The sequence below is a fragment of the Coregonus clupeaformis genome, chromosome 1, assembly GCF_020615455.1.
Source record: "Coregonus clupeaformis isolate EN_2021a chromosome 1, ASM2061545v1, whole genome shotgun sequence".
NCBI classification, from domain to species: domain Eukaryota; kingdom Metazoa; phylum Chordata; class Actinopteri; order Salmoniformes; family Salmonidae; genus Coregonus; species Coregonus clupeaformis.
In genome coordinates, this window is record NC_059192.1 from 48,520,925 (window position 1) to 48,548,357 (window position 27,433).

General features: G+C 42.5%; 1 protein-coding gene across 2 annotated transcripts in view; it reads left to right on the forward strand.

Moving 5' to 3' along the window:
* The first annotated feature begins 8,449 nt into the window (after positions 1–8,449).
* Positions 8,450–27,433, forward strand: part of LOC121569817 (myozenin-1) — a 32,370-nt gene continuing 13,386 nt past the window's right edge. The window contains exons 1-2 of one of the 2 annotated variants that reach the window (XM_041881045.2): positions 8,450–8,709; positions 16,184–16,270. In XM_041881045.2, coding sequence (XP_041736979.1) covers positions 16,186–16,270 — 85 coding nt within the window. In that variant the 5' untranslated portion in view covers positions 8,450–8,709; positions 16,184–16,185. The remainder of the gene's footprint in view (positions 8,710–16,183; positions 16,271–27,433) is intronic. The other variant, XM_041881039.2, reaches the window with a different exon arrangement.

The window sequence follows — 27,433 nt, forward strand, 5'->3', positions numbered from 1 at the left end:
ATGATTCTGTCTCTTCGCAGCAAAATCTGCAGAGCTGGGAAGATTGTATCCCCCATATAAATAACATTCTATTGGTAGCAAGAATTTTATATAATACTTTAAATTGAAAGATTCTAAGTTTTGAATCCGATGTCGTTTTGCGTATCAGTTCATAAACACTATGCCATGGGATCGGTATGTCAAAAATCTCTTCCCAACTATTTTGAAGTCTACAGTATATGGGACGGCTGTCAATCCTTTGGTCCTTAAATGAAACTGATATACCTTTTTATTTATTACAGTTTTCCTTAACCAATTATGTTCTTTAATGCAAGGCCGACAGACAAGTTCCTTACTTTCTCCTCCTTCCACTTTCCTCTTCCATTTTTGCGGTAAGGCTGCAATTATTTGGTTGTAATTTTGGGTAGAGCAGACATTTCCATATGTTTTTGTTAGCTGCATGTGCGACATAACTCCACCAGTCCTACCGATGATATCATTTACAAAGATTATACCTTTTTTAAACATTTTGTCAAAAAAAAAGTTTTTTTGTCAATTAGTATATTTGAGTTTAACCACAATATTTGTTGCATTATTTGTTCTGTCGTTTCTGGAGGATTCAATTGAAATTGCAACCAACTTTCTATGGCTTGTTTTAGAAATAGTGATATCTGGGAGATGATTTCCTTTTCAAATTACTGAAAGTGAGTGGTTGTAATCTGAATAAAGGGGAAAAGGCCATTCTTGAACATTGGGTGAGTCAATCTTACTAATTTGCTAGAGAACCAGTTCAGATTTAAGTATAACTTTTGTATGACTGAAGCTTTTAGTGATAGGTCTAATGCTTTAATATTTATTCATTTCTGTCCTCCGAATTCATATTCATTATATAAATAGGCCCGTTTAATTTTGTCTGGCTTGCCGTTCCAAATAAAATTGAATATTTTTTTCTCATATAATTTAAAAAACTGTTCGCTAGACGTAGGCAAGACCATAAGCAAATAGGTAAACTGGGATAATACTAAAGAGTTAATCAGGGTGATTTTTCAAATTGATTTTTCAAATTGACAGGCACCCACCTTTCCATGGTAGCAAGATCTTATCTATTTTTGCTAACTTTCTATTATAATTTATTGAAGTGAGATCATTTATTTCCTTTAGGATATGTATTCCGAGTATATCCACATCACCATCAGACCATTTTATTGGTAAACTACATGGCAATGAAAAATTGTATATTTTATTGATCCAATACGTAATATAGTACATTTGTCATAATTTGGTTGTAATACAGAGAGGTTAGGAAATGTATCTAGATCCTCTATGAGGCTGTGGATTGATTCTAGTTGTGGATTTAAAAGAAAACTTGAATCATCATTGTACAATGACACCTTTGTTTTTAAGCCCTGGATTTCTAATCCCCTGATATTCTTGTTGGATCTGATTTTAATAGCTAACATCTCGATGGCCACAATAAATAGATATGCCGAAAGTGGACAACCTTGTTTCACTCCTCTTGACAGTTTAAAACTTTCGGAGAAATAGCCATTATTTACTATTTTACACCTAGGGTTACTATACATGATTTTGATCAATTTTATAAGAGATTCACCAAAATTGAAATGCTCCAGGCATTTATATATAAACCCCAGTCGTACTTTATCAAATGCCTTTTCGAAGTCTGCTATGAATAGCAGGCCTGGTTTCTCAGATTTTCCATAATGTTCTATTGTTTCCAATACTTGCCTTATATTATCTCCAATGAATCTTCATTGTAAAAAACCTGTCTGATTAGAATGAATAATATCCGACAATACCTTTTTAATTCTATGCGCTATACATTTTGCTAGAATTTTTGCATCACAACACTGAAGTGTAAGGGGCCTCCAATTTTTTTAATGGAGAAACACTCAATATCTCCTCTCTTTCTCTCTCTCCTCTCTCTTCTTAACAAACTCTCAAAACTCTGAGCTAACTTGGAGGAAATAAAATATGACAGTCAAATTTAACATGGTCAATTCATAAGCACGATTAAGAATATAGAAAATGATATTTTTTGAAAGCCAAAATTGTGGGGGGATAGCATTCATCATGTTTATGCAACCTTATAATCACCTTTTGAATACTTCCAGAACCAATAGAAATTGGTCCACCGTAGTCTTCATTAATATGGGTGCATGTGACATTGCACAGCAGTAAACTGGTTTATTTCTCCTTGATTGCATTTTTCTTCTTGATTTCAATATGGAAGGGAAAAGGTACTGGTGTTTGTATGTACCGTTTCTTGAAGAGTAAAAGGCTAAATTATTAATTCAATGTGAATAATTGTGTTACTCTTATACCATATTGTTGTGTAACAATAGTAGCAGTTCATTTAATTGGGGGAGGTGAGGGGGCATGGCGGGGCACAGTATGCAGGTGTCCTGGAGGGCAAACTACCAGCCCTCCAGGACACCGATAGCACCCGATATCACAGGAAGGCCAAAAATATCATTTGTATTTGTATTTATTAGGGATCCCCATTAGCTGCTGCCAAGGCAGCAGCTACTCTTCCTGGACATCAACCACCCGAGCCACTGCCTGTTCACCCTGCTATCATCCAGAAGGCGAGGTCAGTACAGGTGCATCAAAGCTGGGACCGAGAGAATGAAAAACAGCTTCTATCTCAAGGTCATCACTAGCACATTAGAGGCGATACATTCATTGAACTGGATAAGATATACTGTGTGTGTTTTACTGGAGCTGTTCAAATTGGAATGATGGATAAAAATGCTTCATGGGAGTTGCACAGATCCTATTGGAGGAGCTGGACCTCTCTAGCACAGTGATTGGCTGGTACAAACTGTTTCCCCCTTCCTCTTTGGTGGACCCTACATTAGCCTCGCTCACGCGGCGGGCGTCCCAGACATCCCTGGACAGCTCTGGACAGCTCATTAGAGGCTGCTGCTGCCTATTGAAATCACTGGCCACTTTAAAAAATTGAACACTAGTCACTTTAATAATGTTTACATATCTTGCATTACTCATCTCATATGTATATACTATATTCTATAATATTCTACTGTATCTTAGTCCATGCCGTTCTGTCATTGCTTGTCCATATATGTATATATTCTTAAATTCCATTCCTTACTTAGATTTGTGTGTATTGGGTATATGTTGTGAATTTGTTAGATATTACTTGTTAGATATTACTGCACTGTCGGAGCTAGAAGCACAAGCATTTCGCTACACCCGCAATAACATCTGCTAAACACGTGTATGTGACAAATACAATTTGATTTGATTTGATTTGATTTTATGTTCCCCCCACAGGAGGATGGTGGCACCTTAATTGGGAAGGATGGGTTTGTGCTTATGGCTGGAGTGGAATAGGTTGAATGGTATGAAATACATCAAATACATGGTTTGATGCCATTCCATTTGCTCCGTTGTAGCCATTATTATGAGCCGTCCTCCCCAGCAGCCTCCACTGGACTTCCCCCATGATGAAAGGGGGGCATGACTGAAAAAGTTTGGGAAGTACTGATCTAGCTGATTAGCACAAATACAGATGGGCAACCACATGCTTCAGCCTATTTCTTCATAGCCAGTATTCTGCATCAGTTAGGCTACAGGTGATAATGCTCATGAGATTGGAAGATTGGGAGTTTGGTCCCCGCCCAAGTCATTCCAAACACAAAACAAAATGTATTGCTCTCAATTGCTTTGCACAAATTTGTTTACATCTCTGTTAGTGAGCACCTTTGCCAAGATAATCCATCCACCTGACAGGTGTGGCATATCAAGAAGCTGATTAAACAGCATGATCATTACACAGGTTCACCTTTTGCTCGGGACACAAAAAGGCCACTCTGAAATGTGCAGCTTTGTCACAGAACACAATGCCACAGATGTCTCAAGTTTTGAGGGAGAGTGCAATTGGCATGCTGACTGCAGGAATGTCCACCAGAGCTGTTGCCAGAGAATTTAATGTTAATTTCTCTACCATAAGCCACCTCCAACGTTGTGTTAGAGAATTTGGCAGTACGTCCAACCAGCTTCACAACCGCAGACCATGTGTAACCACGCCAGCCCAGGACATCCACACCCGGCTTCTTCACCTGCGGGACGGTCTGAAACGAACCACCCGGACAGCTGATGAAACTGTGGGTTTGCACAACAAGAGAATTCCTGCACAAACTGTTCACTAACCGTCTCAGGGAAGCTTATCTGTGGGCGAGCGGTTTGCTGATGTCAACGTTGTGAAAAGAGTGCCCCATGGTGGCGGTGGGGTTATGGTATGAGCAGGCATAAGCTACAGACATCTAACATAATTGCATTTTATCAATGGCAATTTAAATGCACAGAGATATCGTGACGAGATCCTGAGGCCCATTGTCGTGCCATTCATCCGCCGCCATCACCTCATGTTTCAGCATGACAATGCAAGGCCCCATGTCGCAAGGATCTGTACACAATTCCTGGAAGCTGAAAATGTTCCAGTTCTTCCATGGTTGGCATACTCACCACACATGTCACCCATTGAGCCTGTTTGGGATACGACAGCGTGTTTCCAAGTTCCTGCCATATCCAGCAACTTCGCACAGCCAAGGGGAATGAGACAACATTCCACAGGCCACAATCAACAGCCTGATCAACTTTATGCGAAGGAGATGTGTTGCACTGTGTGAGGTAAATGGTGGTCACACCAGATACTGACTGGTTTTCTGATCCATGCCCTTTTCTAAGATATCTGTGACCAACAGATGCATATCTGTATTCTCAGTCATGTGAAATCCATAGATTAGGGCCTAATGAATTCATTTCAATTGATTGATTTCCTTATATGAACTGTAACTCAGTAAAATATTTGAAATTGTTGCATGTTGCATTTATATTTCTGTTTAGTGTATATCTGGTCAATCCAGGGCCGGCTTAATGCAGGGGCTTACCGGGGCTGAAGCCCCTGTGCCCAGGCCCGTGGGGGGCCCAAGAGGCAGCAGAAATATATACAACAAAAAAAATATATATACACTACCGGTCAAAAGTTTTAGAACACCTACTCATTCAAGGGTTTTCTTTATTTTTACTATTTTCTACATTGTAGAATAATAGTGAAGACATCAAAACTATGAAATAACCCATATGGAATCATGTAGTAACAAAAAAAGTGTTAAATCAAAATATATTTTATATTTTAGATTCTTCAAAGTAGCCACCCTTTGCCTTGATGACAGCTTTGCACACGCTTGGCATTCTCTCAACCAGCTTCATGAGGAATGCTTTTCCAACAGTCTTGAAGTAGTTCCCACATATGCTGAGCACTTGTTGCCTGCTTTCCCTTCACTCTGCGGTCCGACTCATCCCAAACCATCTCAATTTGGTTGAAGTCAGGTCATCTGATGCAGCATTCCATCACTCTCCTTCTTGGTAAAATAGCCCTTACACAGCCTGGAGGTGTGTTGGGTCATTGTCTTGTTGAAAAACAAATGATAGTCCCACTAAGCCCAAACCAGATGGGATGGTGTATCGCTGCAGAATGCTGTGGTAGCCATGCTGGTTAAGTGTGCCTTGAATTCTAAATAAATCACAGACAGTGTCACCAGCAAAGCACCCCCACACCATAACACCTCCTCCTCCATGCTTTATGGTGGGAAATACACATGCGGAGATCATCCGTTCACCCACACCGCGTCTCACAAAGACATGGCGGTTGGAACCAAAAATCTCAAATTTGGACTCCAGACCAAAGGACAAATCTCCACTGGTCTAAGGTCCATTGCTCGTGTTTCTTGGCCCAAGCAAGTCTCTTCTTCTCATTGGTGTCCTTTAGTAGTGGTTTCTTTGCAACAATCCGGAAAATGTCAAGAACTTTGAAGGTTTCTTCAAGTGCAGTCGCAAAAACCATCAAGCGCTATGATGAAACTGGCTCTCATGAGGACCGCGACAGGAATGGAAGACCCATAGTTACCTCTGCTGCAGAGGATAAGTTCATTAGAGTTACCAGACTCAGAAATTAATTACAGCCCAAATAAATGCTTCACAGAGTTCAAGTCACAGACACCCTTGAATAACCCTTGAATGAGTAGCTGTTCTAAAACCTTTGACCGGTAGTGTATATTAAGGAAATGTATACTGTATATTTTATATACAGTATACAGTGTATATTATATATGTGGTATATATTTTAGATTTTTTCACTGCAACCGCCAACCACAGGAAGACTCAGGAGCCCGCTCTCAATGAGTGTAGACAGCCTGCTTCTGCCTCTCTGCTAATCATCATATGGGGGGAGAAGAGGATGTAGGGACCCACGTGGGTAACTGGAGCTCCCTGCCTTGATTGAGTAACTGATAATAATAATAATAATAATAAGAAGAAGAAGAAGAAGAAGAAGAAGAAGAAGAAGAAGAAGAAGAAGAAGAAGAAGAAGAAGAAGAAGAAGAAGAAGAAGAAGAAGAAGAAGAAGAAGAAGAAGAAGAAGAAGAAGAAGAAGAAGAAGAAGAAGAAGAAGAAGAAGAAGAAATAAATGTGACTGGTCAATTGTGTGAGTCAGGGGCTGGACCTAAGCCTGTATGGGTCCCAAGAGGCAAAAATATATAATAATTCTGTTCTTAAAAAAAAGAAATATCCAACCACAGGAGCCCACTCTCAATGTTCAAAACACACCAGAGAGCATAATTTAGCCACATAATTTAGCCATGATTTCTTAATCCGGCCCTGGGTCCATCTCTTATTTCCCCAATATGTAAACTAGTGAATGCACAAACAGAGAACAGTGAAATCCTAACAACCATTCACCACATGATGGTGGTATTGGATATATTTTCAACTCATTCTGAAACCCAACAACTCAGAGGGTTCTACAAACCCATGTGGTTTCTATGCTACAAACATACAGTCTGGTGGAGCATTTAGCTGGCATCTTTTCAAATTGCAATCTTGCCATCTGTATATAGGACTGTGGAAAGTATTTATGGCTGCTCAACTCTCTCATTTTTACATTGCAGTCAGAATGCAATTAAATGAGGAAATTGTATAACAGTAGCATTACAGTAGTAGCCTATATCTGTGACTGATAAACCAAGGCTAAAATATTGAGTCCAGAAAAACACATAACTGAGTCCAATGCAGAGGGTGAGGTTTTGAGATAAAATGAGAATAATGGGAAATAAATAAGGGATATCCATTCTCACCTGGGAAATCCACCGGGAGTGTGTAATACAATATATCATGCCAGCAGTTTATGTTTGTGATTAATGGATTCATTTCCTATAACACAACAATTCCCCATAACACAACACTACCATTCCAGAGTGGCATTCAATCTTAGCCCAGCTCCTGGTGCTAACAGTGAAATCCTGTAAGGTCAATTGTCAAGGTTAAACATTCAGGCCTCCTGAGTCCCTGTTGACCTTCCGTCCTAACGGAAATGCTTCAAATAAAGAGGCAAAGTGTAAATGGTCAATTTTCCTCTCTTCTTTCCTCTCTTCTAGGTGATGACGCAGGAGGGAGAGAGGTATCAATGATGACTGCAGAATGAATCATCACAAAGTGAGAATATAAATGTGGGGGGTGATGGCACTCTTGGCTTTGTCTACTTACATTTTTCCTACAGTAGGCTACATTACATTGACATTTTAGTCATTTAGCAGATGCTACAGTTAGTGAGTGCATACATTTTCATACATTACCCTCGCTTTCACGGCAATGCAGAGCATAGATTTGTACAGGCATGCTTAAATGGGATAATTTGAAATTATCTGTGAGTGTGTAATATAACCAATCTACAAAACATCACACCCTAGTCTAACATATGGATCCAATAACACCAGCAGGCACATGTATTAAAGAATGTTTAAAAGGGATACTTTGGGATTTTGGCAATGAGGCCCTTTATCTACTTCTCCAGAGTTAGACGAACTCATGGATACCATTTTTATGTATCTGCATCCAGTATGAAGGACGTTAGAGGTAGTTTAGCATTAGTGCAATTGCTAACTAGCATTAGCACAATGACTGGAAGTCTATGGTATCTACTAGCATGCTAGCAGTTACCATAGACTTCCAGTCCATGCAATTGCACTAAAACTCGTTAGCAACTTCCTGCAAACTGCATGCAGATACATACAAATGGTATCCAAAAGTTAATCTAACTCTGGGGAAGTAGAAGTATCTCTATAAGTCATGGAGAGAGCTGTGGATTTGTCTGAGTCAACAAATCAGCACCCACTTTGGTTTAAGGGGCTATATGGCCATGAATATGAACACAACAGAAAAGTGACAATCTATTTAAAGGTTGGAGTTAATTAATGAAGGGGAAAAGGGGCAAACCAATTACCTCACCCCCAAAACACACACCCAGACACCCCTCCGTCCTTTGAGGTTATCTTATAAGTTAAGACCCCCCCTCGCTCTTCTCCGGTTCTATTAATAGGCCCCCCCGGACCATCTGCAAGAATGATATTGCTCTCTTGATATCCCCATCCGCACTTTGTGCAGTGCAAAGAAGTTTTGGCTGCCACCCCCACCCCCAACTTGTACTTTTTTCCCAACGAATGCCCCCACAGCCCCCCCTCAAAGATCTGCCATCCAAGCTCTGGGTGGATTTCGCACTCCCTGGGATCTGAGTCCAGCCACAGGTCAGAGGCACCCTGTGATTTGTAAACTTCTGATTGAGATTAACCTGAAGCCTTCATCTCCTACTGGTATTAATATACATCTGAACAGAAGGATTACAAAAACTGGGTGAGTGGATCATGCCATCAACTGGATTTTATTAACCAATTGCATGCATGATTTGACCGTCAACAGAAAACTGGAAAGTAAATAAAGTTGTGCAATAGCTTCACCTATAGCATTCACTTAGGATGAAAATAACTTGAGAATTGAATTCATGGTTGAAGATGTTGACTCAATGAGGAATGCATTATTTCAATTTATGGGATATAAAGTGCTTTTGAAGAAGGCATGGTGAAGTGGTCTTGAAGTTCCTTGATTGTTTTTAGAATTGACCCATGTCTTAAAGACGCAGGCAGGCTCTGGGGGAATGTGCTGACCTGACCCTTCTGTCCAACTGCACATTTTATATGGTGTGCAAAGCCAGGGGGGGGACCTGAGCCCAGGGGTCCTCAGCTTGTGATAATTTTACAGGGGATTTACAAAGTCCTCCCCCACAATCCTTTCTCTAATCCCCCGACCTCTCACCCCTCAACATCTTCATTCGACTTTTAGGAAAATTAGATCATTCTCTTCACAATTGTTCCAGTGTGTATGTGTTTGTATATGAATGTCCATTGCGTCTCACACATCTGATAGTCCACTGACGCCACTACTCGTCGCTAAAAGGTCTTGGCTGAAAATGGCGCTTAAAAATAGCTCTGGTGGATTGGGTTACAGTCAGTCGATGTGAAGCGAAGTTTGCCATTGAAGTACAAGACAGTATGGCTCAAAGGAGAACTACACTAAACATAAAGGGATCTGTAAGACATAAGCATGCAAGGTGGTGTTGAGCTTACCCTAATGAAAAAATACGATAGTATACTTTGGTATAAATACTATAGTATTCACTGTAGTGTTTTTGCAGATTTTACAGTAGTATTCACCGTTGTAGGGTTTTTGTGGACTAAATACTGTAGTATTTACTGCTGTTTTGCGGACATGTTTTGCTAGCACAGACTGGAATATGTTCCGGGATTCTTCAGATAGCATTGAGGAGTACACCACATCAGTCACTGGCTTCATCAATAAGTGCATTGATGACGTCGTCCCCACAGTGACCGTACGTACATACCCCAACCAGAAGCCATGCATTACAGGCAACATCCGCACTGAGCTAAAGGGTAGAGTTGCCGCTTTCAAGGACTGGGACTCTAACCCGGACGCTTATAAGAAGTCCCGCTATGCCCTCCGACGAACCATCAAACAGGCAAAGAGTCAATACCGGACTAAGATTGAATCGTACTACACCGGCTCTGACACTCGTCGGATATGGCAGGGCTTGAAAACTATTACAGACTACAAAAGGAAGCACAGCAGCGAGCTGCCCAGTGACACAAGCCTACCAGACGAGCTAAATCACTTCTATGCTCGCTTCGAGGCAAGCAACACTGAAGCATGCATGAGAGCACCAGCTGTTCCGGATGACTATGTGATCACACTCTCCGTAGACGATGTGAGTAAGACTTTTAAGCAGGTCAACATTCACAAGGCCGCAGGGCCAGACGGATTCCCAGGACGTGTACTCCGAGCATGTGCTGACCAACTGGCAAGTGTCTTCTCTGACATTTTCAACATGTCCTTGACTGAGTCTGTAATACCAACATGTTTCAAGCAGACCACCATAGTCCCTGTGCCCAAGGACACTAAGATAACCTGCCTAAATGACTACCGACCCGTAGCACTCACGCCTGTAGCCATGAAGTGCTTTGAAAGGCTGGTCATGGCTCACATCAACACCATTATCCCAGAAACCCTAGACCCACTCCAATTTGCATACCGCCCTAACAGATCCACAGATGATGCAATCTCTATTGCACTCCACACTGCCCTTTCCCACCTGGACAAGAGGAACACCTACGTGAGAATGCTGTTCATTGACTACAGCTCAGCGTTCAACACCATGGTGCCCTCAAAGCTCATCACTAAGCTAAGGATCCTGGGACTAAACACCTCCCTCTGCAACTGGATCCTGGACTTCCTGATGGGCCGCTCCCAGGTGGTAAGGGTAGATAACAACAGATCTGCCACGCTGATCCTCAACACGGGGGCCCCTCAAGGGTGCGTGCTCAGTCCCCCTGTACTCCCTGTTCACCCATGACTGCATGGCCAGGCACGACTCCAACATCATCATTAAGTTTGCTGACGACACAACAGTGGTAGTCCTGATCACAGACAACGATGAGACAGCCTACAGGGAGGAGGTCAGAGACCTGGCCGTATGGTGCCAGGATAACAACCTCTCCCTCAACGTGATCAAGACAAAAGAGATGATTGTGGACTACAGGGGAAAAAGAGGACTGAGCACGCCCCCATTCTCATCGACAGGGCTGTAGTGAACAGGTTGAGAGCTTCAAGTTCCTTGGTGTCCACATCACCAACGAACTATCATGGTCCAAACACATCAAGACAGTAGTGATGAGGGCACGACAAAGCCTATTCCCCATCAGGAGACTGAAAAGATTTGGCATGGGTCCTCAGATCCTCAAAAAGTTAAACAGCTGCACCATCGAGAGCATCCTGACTGGTTGCATCCCCGCCTGGTATGGCAACTGCTCGGCCTCCGACCGCAAGGCACTACAGAGGGTAGTGCGTACGGCCCTGTACATCACTGGGGCCAAGCTTCCTGCCATCCAGGACCTCTATACCAGGCAGTGTCAGATGAAGGCCCTCAAAATTGTCAAAGATTCCAGCCACCCTAGTCATAGACTGTTCTCTCTGCTACCACACGGCAAGCGGTACCGGAGCGCCAAGTCTAGGTCCAAAAGGCTTCTCAACAGCTTCTACCCCCAAGCCATAAGAACAGCTAATCATTGCTACCCGGACTATTTGCACTGCCCCCTCACCCCACCCCCCTCTTTTACGCTGCTGCTACTCTGTCTATTATTTATGCATAGACACTTTAACTCTACCCACATGTACATATTACCTCAATTACCTCAACTAGCCGGTGCCCCCGCACATTGACTCTGCACCGGTACCCCCCTGTATATAGCCTCCCTACTGATATTTTATTTTACTGCTGCGCTTTAGTTATTTGCTTTTATTTTTTTTACTTAACACTTAAAAAAAATAAAAAATCATTGTTGGTTAAGGGCTTGTAAGTAAGCATATCACTGTAATGTCTACACCTGTTGTATTCGGCGCATGTGGCAAATAACATTTGATTTGATTTGATTTGATGACTGTAGTATACTGTAGTATTTACAGTTTAATATAAAATAAATATTGTAGTAAAAAACAGTAGTACATACTATAGTCATTACTGTTGTATTTTTGTGGACTGTAGTATACTGTAGTATTTACTGTAATGTTTTTGCGCACTGTAGTATTTACTGTAGTGTTTTTGTTTTATTATCTTTGACATAACAGTGGGGGCTTTCTCCTTGAGGAAACCTACTGGACAAAATACACAAAGAGCAAATGTTCCATAACCTGTAGGTACTGTAGCTAGGTAGGTCTGAGGTCTGAACAGATAGTTCAGCGCTTCTGCTCTTTTCTATAACCTATAGGGATCACAATATATGGTCTATGCTTGGCATGTAGGTTTCTCACTTATGAGCGGCACAAATCGGGATATAGAGGAGGGGAATATGCTAATTGCATACTATAGTAATGATGACTGTTTTTGTGGACTGTAGTGATTTTGCAGACATTACTGTAGTATTTACTGTAGTGTTTTTGCGCTCTGTATTATTTACTATAGGATTCTACAGTATAATACACAATTCTATAGTAAGTACTACACATGATCGAGGGATACTACAGTGTGTATATAGTATTCTCCAGTATACAACAATTTACTACAGAATTCTGTAGTAAGTACTATAGTATTCTATAGTAAACTAGTAACCTAGACTGCAGAGTTCCTGTGACAGATTTCTATGATTACAGCCATGTTAATCTTATCCATCAAATTTGATCAATTTGTTTACTGCAAATTGGATTGATCTGAAAGTCTTGGTAATTTGTGCTAATCGCCTCACGCAAAGGAATGTGTTTACTGCACTCACTGTAGGCCTGTCCTGTATGTGTTAAACCTATCTAATGTCTTGAGTTTTCAGACCAAACAGAGCTGAAACGTACAGTGGGCTACATGTTTCCTCTTGGACAGACATCTGTTGGCTCTGGGAATGTTAGAACTCTGAATCTATTGACATGCACTATGAACTTGAGAAATGAGCAGGGTGCAGTCTGCATGGCCTCATAAGTGTCGGTCCCAAGCAGGGTTGGTGTATTTTTTTTTTTTTTTTTTTTTACTATTGAGTGGCTACAAAGAGACTATATTACAGTACACGTCAAAAGTTTGTACACACCTACACATTCAAGGGTTTTCTTTATTTTTACTATTTTCTACATTGTATAATAATAGTGAATACATCGAAACTATGAAATAACACATACGGAATCATGTAGTAACCAATAAAGTGTTAAACAAATCAAAATATATTTTATATTTTGATTCTTCAAAGTAGCCACCCTTTGCCTTTATGACAGCTTTGCACACTCTTGGCATTCTCTCAACCAGCTTCACCTGGAATGCTTTTCCAACAGTCTTGAAGGAGTTCCCACATATGCTGAGCACTTGTTGGCTGCTTTACCTTCACTCTGCGATCCAACTCATCCCAAACCATCTCAGTTGGGTTGAGGTCGGGTGATTGTGGAGGCCAGGTCATCTGATGCAGCACTCCATCACTCTCCTTCTTGGAAAAATAGCCCTTACACAGCCTGGAGGTGTGTTGGGTCATTGACCTGTTGAAAAACAAATGATAGTCCCACTAAGCGCAAACCAGATGGGAGGGCGTGTCACTGCAGAATGCTGTGGTAGCCATGCTGGTTAAGTGTGCCTTGAATTCTAAATAAATCACAGACAGTGTCACCAGCAATGCACCCCCACACCATCACACCTCCTCCTCCATGCTTCATGATGGGAACCACACATGCGGAGATAATCCGTTCACCTACTCTGCGTCTCACAAAGACACAGTGGTTGGAACCAAAAATCTCAAATTTGGACTTATCAGACCAAAGGACATATTTCCACCAGTCTAATGTCCATTACTCGTGTTTCTTGGCCCAAGCAAGTCTCTTCTTCTTATTGGAGTCCTTTAGTAGTTGTTCATTTGCAGCAATTCAACCATGAAGGCCTGATTCACGCAGTCTCCTCTGAACAGTTGATGTTGAGGTGTGTCTGTTACTTGAAGTCTGTGAAGCATTTATTTGGGCTGCAATTTCTGAGGCTGCGTGAACTTATCTTCTGCAGCAGAGGTAACTCTGGGTCCAGTTTCATCACAGCGCTTGACGGTTTTTCCAACTGCACTTGAAGAAACTTTCAAAGATCTTGACATTTTCCGGATTGACTGACCATCATGTCTTAAAGTAATGATGGACTGTCATTTCTCTTTGCTTATTTGAGCTGTTCTTGCCATAATATATGGACTTGGTCTTTTACCAAATAGGGCTATCTTCCGTATACCAACCCTACCTTACCACAACTGATTGGCTCAAACGCATTAAGAAGGAAAGAAATTCCATAAATTAACTTTTAAGAAGGCACACCTGTTAATTGAAATGCATTCCATGTGACTACCTCATCAAGCTGGTTGAGAGAGTGTGCAAAGCTGGCTGTTATCAAGGCAAAGGGTGGCTACTTTGAAGAAGCTCAAATATAAAATATAATTTCATTTGTTTAACACTTTTTTGGTTCCATATGTGTTATTTCATAGTTTTGATGTCTTCACTATTATTCTGCAATGTAGAAAATAGTGAAAATAAAGAAAAACCCTTTAATGAGTAGCTGTTCTAAAACCTTATGACCGGTAGTGTATATTAAGGAAATGCATACTGTATATTTTATGAGTAGGTGTGTCCAAACTTTTGACTGGTACTGTATATAAATGCTAAATCCAGACATATTATACAGTAGCTAGGTACAGTTGAAGTCGGAAGTTTACATACACTTAGGTTGGAGTCATTAAAACTCGTTTTTCAACCACTCCACAAATTTATTGTTAACAAACTATAGTTTTGGCAAGTCAGTTAGGACATCTACTTTGTGCATGACTCAAGTAATTTTTCCAACAATTGTTTACAGACAGATTATTTCACTTATAATTCACTGTATCACAATTCCAGTGGGTCAGAAGTTTACATACACTAAGTTGACGGTGCCTATAAACAGCTTGGAAAATTCCAGAAAATGATGTCATGGCTTTAGAAGCTTCTGATAGGCTAATTGACATCATTTGAGTCAATTGGAGGTGTACCTGTGGATGTATTTCAAGGCCTACCTTCAAACTCAGTGCCTCTTTGCTTGACATCATGGGAAAATCAAAAGAAATCAGCCAAGACCTCAGAAAAAAATTGTAGACCTCCACAAGTCTGGTTCATCCTTGGGAGCAATTTCCAAATGTCTGAAGGTACCACGTTCATCTGTACAAACAATAGTACGTAAGTATAAACCCCATGGGACCACGCAGCCATCATACCGCTCAGGAAGGAGACGCGTTCTGTCTCCTAGAGATGAACGTACTTTGGTGCGAAAAGTGCAAATCAATCCCAGAACAACAGCAAAGGACCTTGTGGAGATGCTGGAGGAAACAGGTACAAAAGTATCTATATCCACAGTAAACCTGAAAGGCCGCTCAGCAAGGAAGAAGCCACTGCTCCAAAACCGCCATAAAAAAAACCAGACTACGGTTTGCAACTGCACATGGGGACAAATATCGTACTTTTTGGAGAAATGTCCTCTGGTCTGATGAAACAAAAATAGAACTGTTTGGACATAATGACCATCGTTATGTTTGGAGGAAAAAGGGGGTTGCTTGCAAGCCGAAGACCACCATCTCAACCGTGAAGCACGGGGGTGGCAGCATCATGCTGTGGGGGTGCATTGCAGTAGGAGGGACTCAGTCAGGAAGTTCAAGCTTGGTCGCAAATGGGTCTTCCAAATGGACAATGACCCCAAGCATACTTCCAAAGTTGTGGCAAAATGGCTTAAGGACATTAAAGTCAAGGTATTGGAGTGGCCATCACAAAGCCCTGACCTCAATCCTATAGAAAATGTGTGGGCAGAACTGAAAAACCGTGTGCGAGCAAGGAGGCCTACAAACCTGACTCAGTTACACCAGCTCTGTCAGGAGGAACGGGCCAAAATTCACCCAACTTATTGTGGGAAGCTTGTGGAAGGCTACCCGAAATGTTTGACCCAAGTTAAACAATTTAAAGGCAATGCTACCAAATACTAATTGAGTGTATGTAAACTTCCGACCCACTGGGTATGTGATGAAAGAAATAAAAGCTGAAATAAATAATTCTTACATTTTTACATTTTAGTCATTTAGCAGACGCTCTTATCGAGAGCGACTTACAGTTAGTGAGTGCATACATTTTTCAAAAACTGAGTTTAAATGTATTTGGCTAAGGTGTATATAAACTTCCGACTTCAACTGTATGTTGTGTGACTTTTTTTAACTTCCTGCTTACATGTGTTCTCAATCTGCAGTTATGCCTCATAGAAGACCTGCCCCGCCTAACAAGAGGAAAAAGCCCTCTAAGATCATTACTGACCTGTCACATGTCACTCAAGATGGTAAGGCACAACATTTTGAGCTCAAAAACACAATACATTACATGTACAAATGTATATTGCTCACACATCATTAACAAAAGATCATAAGGATTTCTTCAAAACTATGTGAGAAACCATACAGTACCATACATTAAATTCTGCTCAGTAACATTGATCAATATGAGCCTATGGTATTATCAAGAGTAACATACTGTACTAACTGGTAAACAGAGAGGGCAGGCAGGAAGACACCTTCCGAAGGTGAGAACTCTCAGGGAGGCCTGGTCTCCCTACGGGCCAGCAGCTGGTCCAAGAGACGGGATGCACTGTTGACAGTTTTTTCAGGTCACATCACAGAAAATGGAAAGATAAGTTATTTATAGCCTAATTATTTTGTTCATTGGGGACTTAGTCAAGATCTCTGTGCACTTGTCAAAGAAGCTCCTCCACATGCTGGCACTTAACATGTCCTAATGACTAGCGCCCTGTCACACACACAAACATTCATCTCCTAGATTTCACAGCACAATTACAATCTCTCCTTTTCAATCATTGCAGTAATGGTTTAACCTCCATTCCCTCTCAGCTGTTGAGTCATAGGAGCCATACTTCATTAACTGGCGATGGCATAATGCTTTTTAAAGAAAATTATGACCTGTGTTTTTCCCTTTCACCCATTAAGTGGTCCAGATCTGCGTGCAAGTTAATATAGTCGTCTTCCTTTGACAGTTAAGTGTATTTGTGCTGCTCTTACACTTTTTGTGTCAAATGTCCTGACAGATATAGCAATAAGGCCTAAGCAGAAAGCTGTGGTTTAACACAATGTGGCACTGCATGCTGCTCCAAGCTGACCAGTGTTCAAACGCATTCCCCTCCACAAGAAGCCACGTCTGTTATAACTTATAACATACATAGACAGAAATCATATTTGAATCACGTAAATAGTGTTGGCTTTTAAAGGGATAGTTTGGGATTTTGGCAATGAGGCTCTTTATCTATTTCCCCAGAGTCAGATGATACAATTTTTATGTCTCTGCGTTCAGTTTGAAGAAAGTTGCTAACTAACGTTAGCGAAATTGCTAACTATCGTTAGCACAATGATTGGAAGTCTATGGAATCCTGTAGATTTCCAGTCATTGCGCTAACACTAGTTAGCATTGGCTCGCAAAACTACCTCTAACTTCCTTCATATTGGACACAGATACATACCATTTTTATCCATGAGTTGAATTTGGGAAAGTAGATACAGGGCCTCATTGCCATAATCCCAAACTATTCCTTTAATGTCAACATAAAAATGGTACTGTCAAAGATTACAAAATGCAACAACAGTCATTAAAACACAAGCATTGTCCTTTTGAACTGCAGAAGTTATTCCCAGGAAAACAAACAAGAATGCTAAATGATTAAATCCAGAAAATTCTCAGTGCAGTCAAAAACGTGATTTTCCTGTGTTTTATATACATTTCCACACTATGAGGTTGGAATAATACTGTGAAATTTTGAAAATTATGATAATGCCCTTTTAGTGTAAGAGCTGTTTGAAAAGACCGCCTGAAACTTCAGCCTGTTTTGGTGGGATGGAGTCTTTGTCTGCCTGGTGACATCACCACCTACTGGGCACAAACTGGTTAAATCAACATTGTTTCAACGTAATTTGTCAAAATATTTTGATGTGGAATCTACGTGGAAAATACATTGGATTTTTTCATCATGGTAAACAATTTTCAACATAGACAAACCTTGTCAGATCTTCAACGTGATATCCACTATAAGAAAAAAAACAATAGGCTGGGCAGCATCTCCAACTGGAGAGTTGATCTATCTAAAGCTATCCCTTCGGTCTCACATTCAAGGTTTAACAAAGCCCAGCCCTGCTTGGTTTTGATATTTGTCACCGACTATTACCAATGTGCTATCATGAGAATGATTGTTGAGAAATCTCCACTCAATAGATTCACTGTTGCTATCGAAGTCATTCCAAAAGGTAGGTTCTGTAGAGCAAATTAAATGTAGCCATACTTTATCAATCATATATCATCAATGATGAAATTTAGGCCTATAAAACATTTGGGAAGTCATCAACAGCTATTGTTTAAATTCAGATTCAACAAAAAAACAGACAATACATATACAGTTGAAGTCGGAAGTTTACATACACCTTAGCCAAATACATTTAAACTCAGTGTTTCACAATTCCTGACATTTTATCCTAGTAGAAATTGTCTTAGGTTAGTTAGGATCACCACTTTATTTTAAGAATGTGAAATGTCAGAATAATAGTAGAGAGAATGATTTATTTCAGCTTTTATTTCTTTCATCACATTCCCAGTGGGTCAGAAGTTTACAGACACTCAATTAGTATTTGGTAACATTGCCTTTAAATTGTTTAACTTGGGTCAAACGTTTCGGGTAGCCTTCCACAAGCTTCCCACAATAAGTTGGGTGAATTTTGGGCCATTCCTCCTGACAGAGCTGGTGTACCTGAGTCAGGTTTGTAGGCCTCCTTGCTCACACATGCTTTTTCAGTTCTGCCCACAAATGTTCTATAGGATTGAGGTCAGGGCTTTGTGATGGCCACTCCAATATCTTGACTTTGTTGTCCTTAAGCCATTTTGCCACAACTTTGGAAGTATGCTTGGGGTCATTGTCCATTTGGAAGACCCATTTGCGACCAAGTTTTAACTTCCTGACTGATGTCTTGAGATGTTGCTTCAATATATCCACATAATTTTCCTTCCTCATGATGCCATCTATTTTGTGAAGTGCACCAGTCCCTCCTGCAGCAAAGCACTCCCACAGCATGATGCTGCCACCCCCGTGCATCACGGTTGGGATGGTGTTCTTCGGCTTGCAAGCAACCTCCGTTTTCCTCCAAACATAACGATGGTCATTATGGCCAAACAGTTCTATTTTTGTTTCATCAGACCAGAGGACATTTCTCAAAAAAGTAAGATCTTTGTCCCCATGTGCAGTTGCAAACCGTAGTCTGGTTTTTTTATAGCGGTTTTGGAGCAGTGGCTTCTTCCTTGCTGAGCGGCCTTTCAGGTTATGTCGATATAGGACTCGTTTTTACTGTGGAAATAGATACTGTGATGTCACGAGAGGCTACACAGCTTTCAGCGGGATTGCTCAAGTAGTGCAAGGAGACCAGGTTCAACCAAAACAAGGATTTTATTAAAGGTCTGGGGAAACTAACGAAAGTATAACACAATACTGTTCTCTGGTGGCTCTTAAGGGTTAACAGTTCAGGGATGTCTCTTCCACATCCAAAATCATAACTCTCCCTTGCTCAAATAACTTTTCCCCAGTCTTACTGTCTTCCACGTTGCAGCTAGTGGCCAACCCAGCAAAACGTCCTTCCAAATGTCCCACACGTATTTCCACAGGTGCATATATCCAAAGGTGAGTATTTCCCAAAGGTAAGTATCTCCAAATCCTTATATTCCTCATGGAAGTGGACGTGCAGCACTCTTGTCCTCCAGAGAGCCCAGGTTGGAGACCGTGTCTCTTCCCTTCCCAAACCTTCAGCTCATCAGCCCCTCATTTGTTTCAGCTGCGTGGGAAGATTGGCCATAGAGGGGTGGAGTTCCCGACCATACCAGCAGATGGAGCCATAGCTGTCTGGGTTTGCAGCCATCTCAGGGGGATGTAACGTCCCTCCAGGACACAGCCTCTCGTGACATCACACATCCCCCTCCTCGGGACCGACGTCCTCGTCGGGGTAAAGGCAGCGAAGAAGGCATCACGCCGGGAGAGGGCGTCCGCATTGCCGTGGTGCTTGCCAGCCTGCTCTCTCTTCAACTCCTCCACCTCTAGGACCAGGGACTCAGCCTCCTGTCGTCTCTCCTTGAGTTTCTTACTGAACGCATCAGCCTTGGTTTTAGCAGAGTTTAGCTTCTGTTGAGCAGCTTTCAGTTCCTTCTCTCTCTCTGCCTCCGCATTCTTCATCTTGTTCTCCAACACCTTGTACTTCTCCTCTGCCTTCTTCTGGACCTCCTTACTACTGCGCAGGGTCTCCTCACACTCCTCGATGGTCCTGCGCAGCCTCTCCAGCTCCTCCTGTTGCTTATGGAAGGAGCTCTGTTGGAGTTTAGCCTGGAGGATATCTAACTCTTCTGTCTTCATGTCTAACTGTTGCTTTAACAAACGATACCTCTCAGCGGTCCCCTTCAGACCAGACAGTTCTTTGTCCAGATTCTGTAGCTCCGTCTCTGTGTCGGTCTGGGCACCTGCCATCCCTATCAGAGCCCGGGCGGGAGTGAGTAATTCGGAGGATTGCACCGGAGCCTTCCCAGGATGAGTCTTGCCTCTCCGTTTCCGAGGTACTCGGGTTATCCTCTCCTGAGACTCTCTCCAGAGTGGGTAAAAGGCTGGGCAGTCTCGTCCAATTAGGACAGGGACGGGGAGGGAATCAACCACCCCCGCCGTCGTGTGTATGGTTCCCCGTGTGCTGGTCATTGTAAGTTCAGTAATGGGGTATTCTCTGGTGTCCCCATGGACACAGGAAACTGGGAGGACTTTCCCCGGGGTCAGACACGTTGGGCCCACCAAATCCTTACGCACCAGGGTGGCCCGGCTACCAGAATCCAGTAAGGCCTCCACATCATGGTGATTCACAGTTACCGGGCAGGTGGGGGGGTCGATCTGGGCCGCCATCTACGACTCCCAAGAGCGAGGCAAAACGGTGTGTGGGTGCTGAGCTGGAGGACTCCGCAGTGGGCATAGGTTCATCGGCTGGTTTCCCACACTGCCAGGAGATATGTCCCATCTCCCCACACCGGTAACACTGTCGAGTTTCCCCCTCCTGGTGTACTCTTCTTGGACCCGCCTGGTTTCTGGCTCCCCCTGGAGCCGGGATAAGTCCTGACGTGGCTGGGTTCGAGACCTTGGGGTCCTTTGGACGGGTTCTTCCCATTTGTGGTGGGGCCGCCCTCCTGGGGTCTTTTTCGGGAAGCATTCAGCATCTCCGCTGTGGCCTGGTACTTTTCCACAGCTTCCACGGTCAGATCAGCCGTGGTCAAGGCCTGTTGACTGATGAACCGTTTTGCCTCATAAGGCAGGGCGCGTAGGTAACGATCCACCACAACGGCCTCCACCACCGCCGCTGCTGTATTCCTCTGCGGATCCAGCCATTTCCTTGCGATTCGGACAAGTTCATGCATCTGCGCCCGAGGAGGTTGGTCTGGTTGGAAGGTCCAGCTGTGAAAGCGCTGGGCCATACCAAACTTTGTGAGTCCATATCTGCTGAGGATCTCAGACTTCAGGGCATCATAGTCAGTAACCTGGTCAGGGCCCAGGTCCCGGACAGCATTCAGCGATTCCCCGGTTAGAAAGGGGGCTAACAGACCAACCCACTGTTGCTTGGGCCAGGCTTCCCTAGTGGCCGTGGCCTCAAATGCATGCAGGTATGCCTCAATGTCATCGGTAGCTCCCATCTTAGATATAAAGTCACTTGCCTTTATTGGGCGGGTATTTTGGACCACCCTCTGTCTCTGCAACTGCAATTCCTCTGCCTTCAGAAGGTTGGCTTTCTTTTGCTCCTCCAAGAGAGCCACGTTTGCTTGCATCTGGGCGTGCTGGCCAGCAACAAGGGCTTTCAATATGTCCTCCATTTCAGTCGGCGGGGAGCCTACGGCCAACTTGGAAAACTGGGTGATCAAACCTTCGATATCCTCCTCTGACATGCACTATTAACGCTTGAGCGTGCCCGTATTCTCCACCATCTGTGATGTCACGAGAGGCTACACAGCTTTCAGCGGGATTGCTCAAGTAGTGCAAGGAGACCAGGTTCAACCAAAACAAGGATTTTATTAAAGGTCTGGGGAAACTAACGAAAGTATAACACAATACTGTTCTCTGGTGGCTCTTAAGGGTTAACAGTTCAGGGATGTCTCTTCCACATCCAAAATCATAACTCTCCCTTGCTCAAATAACTTTTCCCCAGTCTTACTGTCTTCCACGTTGCAGCTAGTGGCCAACCCAGCAAAACGTCCTTCCAAATGTCCCACACGTATTTCCACAGGTGCATATATCCAAAGGTGAGTATTTCCCAAAGGTAAGTATCTCCAAATCCTTATATTCCTCATGGAAGTGGACGTGCAGCACTCTTGTCCTCCAGAGAGCCCAGGTTGGAGACCGTGTCTCTTCCCTTCCCAAACCTTCAGCTCATCAGCCCCTCATTTGTTTCAGCTGCGTGGGAAGATTGGCCATAGAGGGGTGGAGTTCCCGACCATACCAGCAGATGGAGCCATAGCTGTCTGGGTTTGCAGCCATCTCAGGGGGATGTAACGTCCCTCCAGGACACAGCCTCTCGTGACATCACAATACTTTTGTACCCGTTTCCTCCAGCATCTTCACAAGGGCCTTTGCTGTTGTTCTGGGATTGATTTGCACTTTTCGCACCAAAGTACGTTCATCTCTAGGAGACACAACGCGTCTCCTTCCTGAGCAGTATAATCTGTCTGTAAACAATTGTTGGAAAAATTACTTGTGTCATGCACAAAGTAGATGTCCTAACTGACTTGCCAAAACTATAGTTTGTTAACAAGAAATGTGTGGAGTGGTTGAAAAACGAGTTTTAATGACTCCAACCTAAGTGTATTTAAACTTCCGACTTCAACTGTACACTGAGTGTATGAAACATGATAGACTGACCAGGTGAATCCAGGTGAAAGCTATGATCCCTTATTGATGTCACCTGTTAAATCCACTTCAATCAGTGTAGATGTGATGAGGTGTGAAAGAAGGAGTCAGGCGCAGGAGGTAAAATACCGAAGTCCAGAGTTTATTCCGTTTACATAAATCAAACGCCCCAAGCGTCAAACAAAACTATTACAAGGGAAAACATCCACCTTGGCATAAACACAGTGAATAGTAGCTCAACCGAGCTACACGCTCTCACAACAAACAATCACTCACAAAGACAAGGGGAACAGATGGAACACTTATACACATACTAATTAGGGGATTTTTTTATTTCACCTTTATTTAACCAGGTAAGCCAGTTGAGAACAAGTTCTCATTAACAACTGCGACCTGGCCAAGATAAAGCAAAGCAGTGCGATAAAAACAACAACACAGAGTTACATATGGGGTAAACAAAACATAAAGTCAAAAATACAACAGAAAATATATATACAGTGTGTGCGAATGTAGTAAGTTATGGAGGTAAGGCAATAAATAGGCCATAGTGCAAAAATAGTTACAATTTTGTATTAACACTGGAATGATAGATGTGCAAAGATGATGTGCAAATAGAGATACTGGGGTGCAAATTAGCAAAATAAATAACAATATGGTGATGAGGTAGTTGGGTGGGCTAATTTCAGAATGGCTTTGTACAGGTGCCGTGATCGGTAAGCTGCTCTGACAACTGATGCTTAAAGTTAGTGAGGGAGATAAGAGCCTCCAGCTTCAGAGATTTTTGCAGTTCGTTCCAGTCATTGGCAGTAGAGAACTGGAAGGAATGGCGGCCAAAGGAGTTGTTGGCTTTGGGGATGACCAGTGAGATATACCTGCTGGAGCGCAGACTACGGGTGGGTGTTGCTATGGTGACCAGTGAGCTAAGATAAGACAGGGATTTGCCTAGCAGTGATTTATAGATGACCTGGAGCCAGTGGGTTTGGCGACGAATATGTAGTGAGGGCCAGCCAACAAGAACGTACAGGTTACAATGGTGGGTTGTATATGGGGCTTTGGTGACAAAACGGATGGCACTGTGATAGACTACATCCAATTTGCTGAGTAGAGTGTTGGAGGCTATTTTGTAAATGACATCGCCGAAGTCAAGGATCGGTAGGATAGTCAGTTTTACGAGGGCATGTTTGGCAGCATGAGTGAAGGAGGCTTTGTTGCGAAATAGGAAGCCGATTCTAGATCTACCTTTTGATTGGAGATGCTTAATGTGAGTCTGGAAGGAGAGTTTACAGTCTAACCAGACACCTAGGTATTTGTAGTTGTCCACATACTCTAGGTCAGACCCGCCGAGAGTAGTGATTCTAGTCGGGTGGGCGGGTGCAAGCAGCGTTCGGTTGAAGAGCACGCATTTAGTTTTAGTAGTGTTTAAGAGCAGATGGAGGCTACAGAAGGAGTGTTGTATGGCGTTGAAGCTCGTTTGGAGGTTTGTTAACACAGTGTCCAATGAAGGGCCAGATGTATACAAAATGGTGTCGTCCGCATAGAGGTGGATCTGAGCGTCACCAGCAGCAAGAGCGACATCATTTATATACACAGAGAATAGAGTCGGCCCGAGAATTGAACCCTGTGGCACCACCATAGAGACTGCCAGAGGTCCAGACAACAGGCCCTCCGATTTGACACATTGAACTCTATCTGAGAAGTAGTTGGTGAACCAGGCGAGGCAGTCATTTGAGAAACCAAGGCTATTTAGTCTGCCAATAAGAATGCGGTGGTTGACAGAGTCGAAAGCCTTGGCCAGGTCGATGAAGACGGCTGCGCAGTACTGTCTTTTATCGATCGCGGTTATAATATCGTTTAGGACCTTGAGCGTGGCTGAGGTGCACCCATGACCAGCTTGGAAACTGGATTGCATAGCAGAGAAGGTACGGTGGGATTCGAAATGGTCGGTGATCTGTTTGTTGACTTGGCTTTCAAATACTTTAGAAAGGCAGGGCAGGATGGATATAGGTCTGTAACAGTTTGGATCTAGAAATCTAGGAATGAGCACCAGGTGTGTGTGATTGACAAGACATGACAAGTGGAGTGATGAGAATGGGATCGGCAGTAGCTAGTACTCCGGTGACGACGAACGCCGAAGCCTGCCCGAACCAGGAGGGGGGGCAGCCTCGGCGGAAGTCGTGACAGTAGATGAAGGGTCGGAGAAATGTTAAAGAAGGATTTTTAAGCATTTGAGACAATTGAGACATGGATTGTGTAAGTGTGTCATTCAGAGGGTGAATGGGCAAGACAAAAGATTTAAGTGCCTTTGAACAGGATATATTAGTAGGTGCCAGGAGCACCGGTTTGTGTCAAGAACTGATACGCTACTGGGTTTCTCACACTCACAGTTTCCCGTGTGTATCAAGAATGGTCCACCACCCAAAGGACATCCAGACAACTTGCCACAACTGTGGGAAGCATTGGAGTCAACATGGGCCAGCATCCCCGTGGAACGCTTTCAACAACCTGTAGAGTCCATGCCCTGTTCAACTGAGGCTGTTCTGAAGGCAAAAGGGGGTGCAACGCAATATTAGAAAGGTGTTCCTAATGTTTTGTAAACTCAGTGTAGGCCTAGAGTTTCAAGCTTTGGTTGATTTCAAATGGTTGATTGTGAGTTAATAAAATCATATTGAATTCACATCTCCATCTCAACCAAAAATACAATTTAAAGAATAGGATTAAATCTAATCAAACTGTATTCAAAGTGCATTTAAAGTTTGATTTTATTTAGTCCTATTCTTTAACTTAGAGTTTTGGTTGTAATGGAGATGTGAATCCAGCATATCAAATATTAATTTGTAGACAAACTGGAATTAAAGCCAGACTCAGTGGCACAGATGGAGCTATAAAAGCAGTTGACAACCAAACATTATTCAATATCACTTTTGCAATACGGTAAATAGCCTATTAACTTGTTGACAAGTTAACCAATTATATTTTATATTTTGGATTCACATCTCCATCTCAACCAAAAATAAAAGTTAAAGAATAGGATTATGCCAGTGGCTCAGATGGAACTCTCCAAACAGTAGATACATATCCTTTAAATGTGGATATTTGGTTGTTGTCAACCAAACACAATTCAATAGGCTATTACTTTTGTAAGACTGTAAATTACCTAATGTTAAGGCTATCTTGCAAACAACTAATGTAACAGTATTTATTTAACCTTAAAATGAGTAACACATCCATGGACATATTTTGAGGTTACTGTAACAATAAATGTCTTCTTATGTAATCATAGAAAGCCTGCATGTTCAGGGTCACAGGTCTGTAGAAATGTTCACAATTGCTATCATAATCTACACAGAATCTCAAACGGCATAGCTCAATTGCACCATGTACTTTAATGTAATCTCAAATAACTGCAGTCTACGTCATTTAGTTGTGCTATTAGATTCAACACAGTGCTAACACATTAAGTTGTTTTATAAATAAACAAAATATCTGACATTGTATTCCCGTTTGAACTTTGGTGTGCTTTTAAATGGTTGAAGGCGCAGTGACAACTAAACCAAAATCAGACATTGCTTTTCCGTTGGAATTTGGTTGTGCTTTTTGATGGTTGAAAGCATAGTGATAACACATTGGGAATTCAACTTTTGACAGTCTTTTTGAGTGGCTGAAAATTAGGTTGGAATCTCATTGATCAATGTATCTACCAAATATTACCCAATTCTCCATGTTAAAATTACATGGTGTGCCCAGTGGGCAAGCAGTAAATGAGTTAATAGACCAGTAAGAAAGAGAGTTCCAAACCTCTCTGCCAATAAGCGCTAATTTTCAGTTTTCCCCACTCAGACCACTCCCAGACAATTATTGCTTGAGAAATTGCTATTTGCTAAGAAGCTACAGTGGGGGGAAAAAGTATTTAGTCAGCCACCAATTGTGCAAGTTCTCCCACTTAAAAAGATGAGAGAGGCCTGTAATTTTCATCATAGGTACACGTCAACTATGACAGACAAATTGAGAAAATAAATCCAGAAATTCACATTGTAGGACTTTTTATGAATTTATTTGCAAATTATGGTGGAAAATAAGTATTTGGTCACCTACAAACAAGCAAGATTTCTGGCTCTCACAGACCTGTAACTTCTTCTTTAAGAGGCTCCTCTGTCCTCCACTCGTTACCTGTATTAATGGCACCTGTTTGAACTTGTTATCAGTATAAAAGACACCTGTCCACAACCTCAAACAGTCACACTCCAAACTACACTATGGCCAAGACCAAAGAGCTGTCAAAGGACACCAGAAACAAAATTGTAGACCTGCACCAGGCTGGGAAGACTGAATCTGCAATAGGTAAGCAGCTTGGTTTGAAGAAATCAACTGTGGGAGCAATTATTAGGAAATGGAAGACATACAAGACCACTGATAATCTCCCTCAATCTGGGGCTCCACGCAAGATCTCACCCCGTGGGGTCAAAATGATCACAAGAACGGTGAGCAAAAATCCCAGAACCACACGGGGGGACCTAGTGAATGACCTGCAGAGAGCTGGGA